The 12546-nt window shown below is 46.1% G+C and overlaps 1 protein-coding gene across 1 annotated transcript in view; it reads right to left on the reverse strand.

The window, feature by feature from the left end:
- FECH (ferrochelatase) overlaps nucleotides 1-12546 on the reverse strand; it is a 304793-nt gene that overhangs the window by 41818 nt on the left and 250429 nt on the right. Inside the window, exon 10 of the mRNA XM_069627038.1 lies at nucleotides 6400-6459. Coding sequence (XP_069483139.1) covers nucleotides 6400-6459 — 60 coding nt within the window. The remainder of the gene's footprint in view (nucleotides 1-6399; nucleotides 6460-12546) is intronic.

Raw genomic sequence — 12546 nt, forward strand, 5'->3', positions numbered from 1 at the left:
ATTCAGAAGGAATGCACATTGGCTCAAGATTAAGGACAGGATTTCCCTTAAAACACTCTCTCACGTCCAAATGTCTCAATAACATAGCACCTCCCTACCTTGTAGAAAGAATAAACAAGAGAACCTCTGACCGGCCTATGAGAATGTCTAATGCCTACACCTTAGAGGTTCCCAGATACAAACGGACCACAGCCGGCGGCTCTAGTTTTCCGGTTATAGCCAATCAATCCTGGAATGGACTCCCTCTAGATCTTAGAACTGACCAACCCAACTCCAGATGCAGACGGAAAGTCCTCACCTTGCTACAGACCAATGACGCCTAACCTGACCTCCTCGCCTCCCAACTGATCCTTCAACCCAACTACTCCTGAACGCCCTCTCTTAAGGATTACTATGCCTGACTAATGCCAACTGTATATCCTCTTTGGTATCATTTGTCTGTATTTTGGTATATCTATTGGGACCATTTGGTCACCGCCAACTTGTGGTTGTATCAATGTTATCACTGCTTATAACTATGTTGATCATTCATTGTATGTACCCATCTACCTCTGTAACTAAGCTTCTTAAGTATCCTTGTAATGCTTGCGCCCAGCTACCTGAGGGTTTTGGTCTGCGCTATATTAAATAAACAAAGTAATGTGTTGAATGGTCATCTGCATCGACAACAGACTGTTATAAAGAGATTTGCAATGAACTCCTGCCATGTAGGTATAGATTAAGGGTTCTGGAAGACTTTGGTTAGCTTTTGCATCTGTCACTTGTTTTTTTAAATGAGGTTTGGAGGGCAGGTCAGGTTGTTGCGGTCAGTTCCAGTACTGTTAAGATACATCTGATCTTTTGTGTTTCAAAACAAAGCGGTTTCTGTTCTGCTTCTAGCCGTAAATGTTTGAGCTGGTTTTCTCTGCCAATTCTAATGCGTGATTTGAACCTGTTGAGCACCACCGACTTGCGGACTGCTTTGGTCCGAACAACCTTACATACAGTAGTCCGCCAGTATCGCACAGGGTACGTCAAGGGATGACATTCAATGGATGAAGGCGATTGTTGATTTACCTGTACCAGTCCCTCTGGCACACTCCTAGCTTCCGAGAAGACATTTGAATGGGTCAGTGAAGATTACATGTTTGAGACATTGGGGAGTTTGTCTTTGGGGATCCTTTTCGGGATATGGTACAACTATTATATATCATAGGCTTAGAACGTCAGTTCTAATAAATGGTTATCTTTTACCCATGTTTACATTGTGCTCAGGAACTAGGGAGGGCTGCCCCTTGCCCTACTGCTTTATGCATTAACCAATCAACTGTTTGCATGTTCTGAGTTCAAAGCCAGCTGCAGAAAATCGAGGTGGGTAAAAAGGGGGAAAAAAAAAAATCTCATTCGATGTGGACAACCTTCTGGCAGATCCCAAAAAGGCTGTTCCATTGGAACTCCAAATATTAACCGAGTATGGCTTACTTGCTGGTCGCAGAGTCAATGTAGGCAAGTCCGAATTTGTCAAGCATCCAATGGGAGGCAGGTGATGAAGCCCCATTTAAAGGCTTGGGCTAGTAAAAAATGTTATTTAAAAAATAGATAGGCAACATTAAAAAAAAAAAATACTAGCATTCTCTTTTTTAAAACTTCCTATGTAAAAGTTTGAGCTATTCAAGCTCAAAATTCGCAAAAGCAAGCACATGGGCGCATCCATTTTGTGAAATGGATGCCCTCCTGTGCTGGCTTTTGCTTTTGCAGCACTAATGAAGGAAAAGCCAGCCAGCTGTAGTAAACAAAAGCTACCGCTGGGTGACTTTCCCTTCATTAGTGCTGTACGCGGAGGACGGGGACAGGAGACCAGAGCAGGAAAGCTACAGCTGAATCTCGCTAAGTGCCATTTATTTATTTTTAAAAAAATAAGCACTACCTGTGGTTTTTTTTCTAAGTTTTCCGGGCTGGAAGAGCCCGGAAACGTAGAAATAAAACCGCAGCTTTAAAAACGTTGTATTTATGTTTGCGGTCGCTTTTGAAGCGACCGCAAACATAAATACAATGTTATTGTGTTGGAAAACGCTGCGGTTTTTCTTTCCAAGTTTCTCAGGCTCCTCCGGCTCGGAGGAGCCTGAGAAACTCGGAAAGAAAAACCGCAGCGTTTTCCAACACAATAACATTGTGTTTCTGCCTAAATCTGCTTTCCCATTTGGGGCTCTCGGGCTCCCCACGGGGAGCACGAGAGCCCCAAATGGGAAAGCAGATTCAGGCAGAAACAACGCGGCATTGCGGAAAACAACCGCGTTGTTTCTGCCTGAATCTGCTTTCCCATTTGGGGCTCTCGGGCTCCCCACGGGGAGCCCGAGAGCCCCAAATGGGAAAGCAGATTCAGGCAGAAAACGCAGCATTTAGCATTTCCCATTTGGGGCTCTCGGGCTCCCCACGGGGAGCCAGAGAGCCCCAAATGGGAAATCAGCTGTAGGGAGAAACACTACGCGGCATGTAAACACAACCGCATTGTGTTTCTGCCTGCTGTGGCTTTCACTTTGGGTCTCCGGTGCTCTGGGAGCACCGGAGACCCAAAGTGATAGCCACAGCAGGCAGAAACACAACGCGGTTGTGTTGGAAAACGCAATAACGTATTTATGTTTGCGGTCGCTTCAAAAGCGACTGCAAACAAATACAACGTTTTTAAAGCTGCGGCTTTATTTCTAAGTTTTCCGGGCTCCTCCAGCAGCTAGTGCTTATTTTTTAAAAAATAAATAAATGGCACTTACCGAGATTCAGCTGCAGCTTTCCTGCTCTGGTCTCCGGTCCCCGTCCTCCGCGTACAGCACTAATGAAGGAAAAGCCACCCAGCGGTAGCTTTTGTTTACTACAGCTGGTTGGCTTTTCCTTCATTAGTGCCGCAAAAGCAAGAGCCAGCACAGGAGGGCATCCATTTCACAAAATGGATGCGCCCATGTGCTTGCTTTTGTGAATTTTGAGCTTGAATAGCTCAAAATTTTACATAGGAAGTTTTAAAAAAAGAGAATGCTAGTATTTTTTTTTATGTTGCCTATCTATTTTTTAAATAACATTTTTTACTAGACCATGCCTTTAAATTAAATTACTCGCAATCATCAGTCCTGCAAAAACACTGACTATATCCCAGTCAAAAGGGAACATTCTGCTGGGAGAATTCTTTATTCATCAGTGTCCTATTAGCAAAGACCAAGTTGCTTATAGACTCTGGACAGGCACAGCTTTACCCATATGACTGGACTGTTTTGTTCTCAATAGTGACCAGGAATACCCTAACCTTAAATCAATTTACAGAATGCTTATTGCAGAAAGTCTAGGGAGAAATAATGTTCTTGCAGCTCCATGGGCAAAAGACCTAGTGATTAGTCTAGAGGTCACCGATTTCCTAGCCTTCTGAGACTTGGGGAATGATGCCTTATACAATGTTAAAAAAATCATGAACTACAGTTTAAAGTGTTACAGCATTTGTATTACTCCCCAGCCCAACCTTGGGGGTTTTACTTACTCGCCCAAATGCTGGAGAGGCTATGATCATATTGGAACTTTAGGTCATTTGAATTATGATTATGGCCCTGGGTGCAGTGATTTGGCGTTATATCCTGAGGGAACTGGAATTGATAATTGCATGCAAAGTGGACTTTGGAAGTGCTTGTACAGCACACCTTACCACACCTTACCACAAGTGGTCTATGGGCGCTGATCTGAAGCTGCATAAGCAAAGAGGTGTTGCTTTAACTGGGATCAGACTACTGAAGAGGGCAGATTGACACAAGAGACAGAGACAAACTGTTTCTAGTCTTGGCAGCCTGGACTGCAGATTGTTGCCCCCGATGTATATTAGAGATGGTCATAGATTGGTTGGAACTTCATTATGGCCTGGATGATTGGCACCAATTATTTTAAAGAATATCTCACTTTGAATCTCAAGCCCACCAATGATTCTTTGTTTACTAAACCTGCGTGTACTGCAAGAAGCTTATCCCAGAATACCACGCCCTTTATGACCACATTTGTCAACAAATCGTTGGCCAAGGGCATGGTTCCTAGCGAGTTAAAAGATTCCATCATTTCACCATTATTAAAGAAACTGAATCTGGACCCAGCCTGCCTGAAGAATTATCAGCTGGTTGTAGGCCTATCATGGCCTGGAAAAATATTAGAGAAAGTAGTTATCTCTCAACTTCAAACATTTGTCGATAATGAGGCGCTGCTAGATGGGTTCCAATCAGGATTTTCGGCCTAAGCATGGGCTCGAGGTGGCCTTGTATGGAGATTTGTTAGAGGTCGGGGATGCTGGACCGGTCCATGGCCTTTGGCACAGTCAACCACGTTATCATACTGGAACACCTGAGAGTGCCTGGTAATGTTTCTGAACAAGCCTGGAAATGGTTTGGCTCATTTCTGGTAAATCTACATCAGCAGGTGAAATTTGGGGGCTATACCTCAGACCATATTGTAATCAGTTACGGAGTCCCACGGGGATCCTCACTACTCCCCCCCCCCCGTTTAATATGTACGTGCAACCAGCGAGTTACCACTCGAATGCCGATGACACAAATTTATATTAAAATTGATAACATCGAGGAGGCCTTCATGAGGTTTAATCAATAATCATTTGACAAACAAATGGATGGGAAAACAGCTTCAGTTGAATGCAGCCAAAACTGAGCTTATCCTGTTTGGACCTGGGAAACAGGTTCTGGCCGCAAAGGAATCTTTTGCCCCATGTATCCTCGGTGAGGAGCTTCAATTTGCTACTAAAATCAAGAACCTAGGCTGCTTATGGCACGAGAACCTGGGCAGTGAAGCACAGGTTGCGGCTAAGGTTCAGTCAGTCCACTGCTCCCTGCGGATGCCCCGTCAGGTTTTACCATTCATTCCTGAGGAGGATCATGCAGCAGTGGTGGGGGCCATGGCAAATACTGACTTGGACTATTGTAATAGCCTTCTGATGGGCATCCCAGCCAAACAATTGTACAGGCTTCAGAAGACCCAAAATGCGGCAGTCGGACAGATTGGCTGGCTTGGTAGATTGGCCCAAGTTTCCCCTCTTCGTAGAACACTGCACTGGCCGGCAGTAGAGGACTGCATCAAATTTAAGGTGGCATGTTGGATTTTTAAGTGTATTAAGGGATTGGCCCTGGAGTACTTAAGGACTAAAGTCTGAACTCACAACCCCTTGAGGACACTCCGTTCAAGGGGACAGCTGCTGCTGAGCAGTCCCCATTCGGTATTTGTCTCCAGAGGAGACAGAAGATCTGCTGTCTTCGGTCCCAGACTCTGGAATAGTTTACCTCTGGAGATTAGGGACTGTCAGACGCTTGTCCAGTTTCGAAAGGCCCCAACTTTTATACGGTTATGTCCATATTGAGCGCGTTATAAATATCCAAAATCAAACTACTCTCGATCATGTATTTTGTCATGTAGGCATTTAAAAGCCAGACAGGCCACTTTGAAAAAGATCATGTAAACTTGTTACTCAACGATGCTGGATAACCTTGAACCTTATGAATGACCCTACCAAACATGGTGTAGACCTACCAATGCTCCTATCTAAGATGAGAGGCCTTCTAAACCATAATTACTTACCTCCAACAACCTATTTGCCCTTATAGAAAATATATACAGAGACACATTCCGTTAAACAATGTCAAACAGTACTACCATCTTGTCTATCGCTTGCATTCTGGAGAGGGCATGATTGCTCAATCACAGCTACCACAATCTGAGACAAGGAAAGTTAAGTATCGCCTGTTTGTCCAGGTTAAGGAAGGTAACCATACACAGAGGGCTGGGAGACTCCTTAGACTGTCCAGCTTAAATCTGTTGTTCAAAAGATGACAATGTGCTGTGTGCAGTGAAGTACAGACCAAATGGTTCAAGCAAAAAAACACTTCAAAACGTTTGCGTTATAAAAAGATTTCCAGATAGAACAGGCTTTCCCCAAACAGATAGCATATCAAAAGAAATCACATTTTGGTCCACCCAGACCGGAAAATAAACCCACTTTAAAAGTTAGTTGGGTTTGCAATGCTTTTAGGGACACAGCCGGAGTTGAAAGCCTGAGAGGGATGGACGTTCCCAGTACCTAGAGTTTCTTTTAACAACTATCAGAAATAGTTTCACCAAATGAAGGTACTTGAGCAGACAGAATAGTACACTTGGAAAGAGACCTACCAGTAAAGCAATGCCACATCAAGCAAGCATTTCTTTGTTTAAATATTCCTTTTGATGCAAATCTTGAATTAGTGACCCTAGCCTATTTTTGGGGATAGACCTTACAGTAATGTTTAAACATGCACTATTTTCAACATAGATGAAAACAGCCTCAACTGCTAATCTGGAGATCACTTTTACTGTGTTTTAACAATTAAGAACAACTTTTCTGCAGTACAGTATTAATACCTTTGAAAATAATGGATTTCCATTTAAAGATTCGGCTCTTCTGATATTTTCCACTCCACACTGAAAGAAATCAAAAAGAAGAGTATGGTTATGTTCCCCCCTGATTAACACTACCATAATTTCAGTGGCTATTTGTAAATACTGAAACATACAAACATGCAGGGATGTCGAGACAAAGAGGTCCATTAAGCATGCAGACACAGCACTGCCATTTCCAAGAGTTCCGTGCTTGCTCAGGAAATCCCTTTTATTCTCCCACTGCCATCCACAGCCAAATGGCGCTTGGGAGCATGAGTCTCTCTGAGGGTGATCCATCATTAAGGCACCACACACCTAAAGCATAATACAAAACTCCCACACCAAAACAAGTAGAAGTCCAGGGTCTGTCCCATAAACAGGATCGCTCCACTTTTCCTTACATGGTTTCTATGTATCCATCAGTCTTCCCAATGAGTTCAGATTAGGTTGCAGCTGATATGAAGAGCATTTCCCTATTCAGCACTTTTGATGGTCATTGCCCAGGTCTTTAACATTTATGATTTATTTTGTTGGGGTTGTATTTGGAGGAGATAGTGTTGGGATGGAAATTAGCCTATTCCATCCCTCCCCCACTCGCTAGGCGCTTTAAGGTGAGGCGAATCCCATATGAAATCGTGTAGTGTACAAGGGGGAGGGGACCGTGCTATGAACCTCGGTATGGATATAATATAGCGCAAACGATAGATGCATAACCCTAGAGTGCGCATAGAAAGAAACGCCATTTTGTAATTATGGCGGATGCATATGTTTGAATGGCCCGTGCTCCACAATTCTTAGCTCCCTGAAATGACTCTACTAGACCCAGATCATTAAGACAGGATGGGTCCGCATAACCAGTACTCACGGAAGCAGCCTCTTGTCCCACCATTGTTGCAGTTTAGTTTCTTTATTTATACCGCGCGCCGAACCCTGTGGTAACAGGGCACCGGAGACTTAGAGGAGGTTACAGCATAGCATAGAAATACAGTAAAATAACAGTAAGTGCGGTTGACTGGGTTACATGATGGTCGACAAGAAGAGAAGTACATTTAAGAAGGTCAGATGGCGATGGAATTCTTGTTGGCGAGCCAGGATTTTGTTTTGGCTCTAGAAGTCCAAAAGCTTAATAAAAGTCTAAAAAACTTAATATCACTGACGTGTTTCTTCCTCCCCTCCCCCTGGCACTAGTCCCTGAGCCTCCCAGGTGCATGCCATAGGGATGTAGCATTAGATTGTACATCAGGCTTTCACTCACTTCAAGAGACAGGCACTAAATGGCATCTTCCACCAACCTGAAGCTGCCACTTTGTCTCGGAAATATTGCGCAAGCATCAGTCTTGCATGCTCAGGGAAGCAGTCTACCTCCTCCCTATTTTGTAGGACAATCTGGATACAGTATTTAGTGTATTAATATCTAAAGTACTTATCTGAACTGAGTTTTATATTTGTGACTATTATAAATATTTAACAGTGTATTTTCTAGTTATGTGCGTAGACTGATTTTAACCAACCCACTATCCCTACCTGAAAATGTAAACATGGGTAGCGTGGGCGGAGCAACAAGGATTAGAGAAAGGTTTGGATTCTGCAGTCTAGCGACTAGTTCTCTAGACTACAGCAACGCTTTCCTCACTAGACTCCCCAACAACACTGTCTTCCCATGATGAATCTGATGATGTCACTGTTCCTTTCCCAGAGGTAGCCTCTACTCATGTGGCCAGGGTACGGCAGTCGCTACCTGATCCCGTCTCTGTGGGTGGCTATGCAAGGGAGGATCAAATGAGGCGGAGGCGACACTCGGAGGGATGGACAAGCGCCATCTGATGAGCCAAGGTATCCTCCCTTTCCTTTTAGGGCTATCCCTTCCATTCCTCATGCATTAAATCATATTGCGAGTATCCCCATTGAAATTAAAAACTGCAGACAGAACTTCTGAACATTTTACATCGAGTAAAACAACATGTACTGAGACGAGAAAGAGTACTGCCATGCAAAAGTGTGTGAACCATAATGTGCAGTCTATTGTTGTGAAGAATGGGATTGGTCCAATACACTTTCCGGCCTGCAGGCGGGAGTTTAAATCAGCCACCATTGGAGAGCTGCTTTCTTTTCCAAGCATCAGCTTGGAGACCAACAGGAGACGCAGGGGTTGCGGTCAGAAATAGACGTCGTCCCAATCCAGGAGCGAAACCCTGAAGGCAGGCGAGGAGGCGGCAAGAGAGGGAGCCGACCGAAGCACTCCTGGCTGGTAGGGCATAGCAGGAAGTAGACAGGACAGCGGAGCACTGCCGGCGAGAAGAAAGGTGCAGAGGAGAACTCCAGGCCAGCCGTGTAGTGAAGCAGTGCCGGTTGACCGTGGAGCAAGAACGCCCCGTGCCTGTCAGGGTCCCTCACTATTCACTTCTAAGACGATCACCCAAGGTGTCTAGGAGAGGTGGGCTGTCCAAGGTTGGGGCAGGCAATAGAGGGTAAGTTCCTCATTGAGTTCTGATAACTGGGTGGTGATTACCTTTGAATCTGTGATTATTCCTTAATTCTCATTGCAGGAAGCCTTTGCCTCACCAGGGCAAGATGGAGGCTCAGATAAGCAGCCCTGATTGGCCAAAGATTGGTGTGAGGTAGTATGGAATCTTTTAAAGAATACTAAACTACTTTTCATTCAAGTATCAACCAGAGCAGGTCACAGGAGTTGAAGCTACAGATAAACCTGAGATTATAAAAATCCTTCAAATACATGTTTTGATCACATCTATAGGAAGAAACTACAGAATATGTACCAGAGAGTAAGTTTAGAGTTATAGTAAGCAAGTTATAGGAATTTCCCTATAGAACATCTTTGAAGAAATGAAGTCGAGTCTGCTGCTTCAGAGAGAGCCAAGTGAATTTATGTTATCAGATGTTTAAATGTTTTACAAGAGGAAGAACGCTGTTAAATGTTTTTAAAGTAATTTAATCCAAGTTTGTGGCTTCCGCAAATTGTTAACATGGAAAAGAAAGATCTCTGTGCATGTATTCATTTTTGAACGTTCTTACAAGGAAAGAGACTGAATTATGAGCAATTGTGTACGTGGCGCGAGGTTAATGAAACTAATTGAGGCGCATGGATGACAGTCGTTTTAAAAACAAACTAAGGCGCATATACAACTCTGTTCATTGAAAGCGGGAGGTGGTTATGCCCATCGGGTGCTTGAGTAAAGGACCTTAGAGCTTGAGAGTGTGTAACTCGCATTTGCGTCTGGAGATTTTTCTTGCGAGGAAAGAGAGTTTTCTCGGGCAGAGTGCGCAGCAGCGCCACAGGATGCAAGGATTCCAGGCCTCGCGAGTTTAAATTGAGTTGGCGAAATCTTGAAGAGAAATGAAAGCAGACATTCTTTAGAAGTAGTGTGGGACTGCATTATATAGCCGAGTGGTTGCATGTTTAAACCAGAACTATGAAGAATCTCTGAGGCAAGAATCTCAAGGTACAATCTGTTGCACGTTCTAAAAATGTACATAGTTTTTGACTTTAACAAGAAAGAAAAGTGATTACAAGACAGCAAGCATCTGTGAAAGACTATTTGAGTACACTACAACAGTCATCAACGCTTCAAGTGCCTATGAGCAAGAGAGCATAGGCAGCAGGTACAGTAAGGGAAGGGAATTAGGGGGAGTAATTAAATTGTAGTAGAACAGTTAAACAAGTGAGTAATGTTGTTCTGTGTTACCTTCTAGGTCATCTGCTCTACAGTCCTTACCAAGGAGATTCCAGGAGACAAGGGCTATAGAAAAGACCTGTGTTTTGTTATTTTATTCATTTCCTCTTTCCCCTTGGGTTTGCCAGCTTGATAGTTCCAATTTATAAATTGTTGGGCCGGCAGGCTTACGGGGTCTGGTGGGCCATCGTCACTCCTGCAGGAATTGAGGGCTGGGCCCTGACAGTGCCACTCAAGTCCAGCCAATAATGAGGCGAGTACCTGAACATTTACGATTGGAGTGAGAGAACGCATATGTTGTCGGTGAACCCAGAGGGGATAAGGGGACGCGGAAACCGAGGCAAAGAGACCCTGAAAGAGTGAATTGGTTGCCAAGAGTGGGGAAGGAACAAGTTACTTACCTGTAACTGTTGTTCTCCAGCATGGGTCTGGCATGGATTCACATGCTCATGAATATTCCCCGTCGTCAGGCTGGGAATCCTCAGTTAAGAAAAATCAGCATCAGTTTCATTTCTGATCTGTCTTTCGTAGTAGTAACCAATCACTGATCTCTGCGTCATACTGACCACAGCCAATGACTGCCATCTCCCTAAGCCCCGCCTCTGGCAGCCATCTTCAGATTTGGTAGCACATGAAGTGGCAGTATGACCAAGTGAAGAGCCGCAGAGGGGTAGGCGGGAGGGTTCGCATGTGAATCCATGCCAGACCCATGCTGGAGAACAACAGTTACAGGTAAGTAATTTGTTCCTTCTCCAGCATGGGGTCTGGCATGGATTCACATGCTCATGAATATAAGAATACATAGCAGTACACACATGCACAAAACGGGGGGTGGCAAAAGGCTCAACATTAAGCAATACAAAAACTCAACATTAAGCATCTCTTACCTCCTCACCAGGCTCACCTTAAGCGGACAGGTTGCGCAGCACTGCTTGGCCGACCCTGGACTCCTCCCTGGAATCCCGATCGACGCAGTAGAATCTCGTGAAGGTGTGCGTCGACCTCCACGTAGCAGCCCTGCAGATGTCCAGCAGGGGCACACCAGATAGGAACGCCGTAGTAGCAGCGATCGCTCTGGTCGAATGGGCTCTCGGACGGCCTGGCAGCGGTCGGTTAGCCAATCGGTGGCAGTGCAAGATGCAGTCAGAGAGCCATCTGGAAATAGAAGACTTTGAGAGAGCCTTCCCTTGATTCACAGGTCCAAAGTTCACGAATAGCTGTGATGTCCTCCGAAAACTCTTCGTGCGGTCCACGTAGAACTTCAGCGCTCTAGCCACATCCAGCGAGTACAAAGGCCTGTCGGCCGGCGACGAAGGAGACGGGAAGAAAACAGGTAACACCAGGACGCCCTGGCCTTTGCAAGAACCTCTCTGCAGTCGGCCGGTATATCGTAGCCTCCAAACTCTAGCGCTGCAGGAGCCAAGCCTGCAGGTTCAGCGACGCCGGGTCGTGGTGGAAGATGGCGCCTCCTTCTCTGGAGAGAAGATCCGCGTCCGCCGACAGCTTGATGGGAGGGGACGTTGACAAGTCCAGAAGGTCCGGGAACCAGATCTGCCTCGGCCACGCCGGTGCGACGAGGATCATCCTGCACCGGAACCTCTTGAGCTGGTTGATGAGTCGAAGCAGCAACGGCAACGGAGGGAACGCATACAGGAATAGGCCGTCCCAGGGGAACGAGAACGCATCGCCCATGCTTCTCGGCTGGGGAAACCTGCTGGTGTACCTCTGGCACTTCGAGTTCGTCGCTGTTGCGAACAGGTCAATTTGGGGTTTGCCCCATCGTCGGAAGAGTTGATCGACCTGATCCTGGCGCAGTTCCCACTCGTGACACGCGCGCAGCTCCCTGCTGAGCGAGTCGGCGATGGTGTTTCTTTCTCCTGCCAGGTGGAAGGGAACCAGGAACATCCCCTGGGCGACCACCCAGTGCCACAGATCCTGTGCCTCCTTGGATAGGGCTGGGGATCTGGTGCCTCCCTGCTTCCGTATGTAAAACATTGTCGTGGTGTTGTCCGTGACGATCCGCACCGTCTTGCCCTTGAGCGACTGGAGGAACGATTTGAGAGCCCAGAACACGGCTTGGAGTTCCAGGATGTTGATGTGCAGGAGCCTCTCCTCCGGGAGCCAGAGGCCTCTTGCGTGGAGATCTCCGGTGTGGGCGCCCCAACCTTCCAGGGAGGCGTCCGTCGTCACCGTCTCTTGGTATGCCGGCGTCTGAAAGTCCTTGCCCGCCGTGAGGTGCGCTCGAACGCCCCACCACTGAATCGCCCGCCGGAACACCTCGTTGAGGGGGACCCTGTCTTCGAAGGTGCCCGTCGCCTGCATCCAACGGGCGTCGAGAAATTCTTGAAGAGGGCGCATCCGTAGTCTGCAGAGGCACACCAGGTAGATGCAAGAGGATATCATCCCCAGGAGGAACTTGATGGACCTCACCCTGGCC

This window comes from Ambystoma mexicanum, chromosome 6p (genome assembly GCF_040938575.1).
Source record: "Ambystoma mexicanum isolate Mex_15411 chromosome 6p, UKY_AmexF1_1, whole genome shotgun sequence".
NCBI lineage: Eukaryota > Metazoa > Chordata > Amphibia > Caudata > Ambystomatidae > Ambystoma > Ambystoma mexicanum.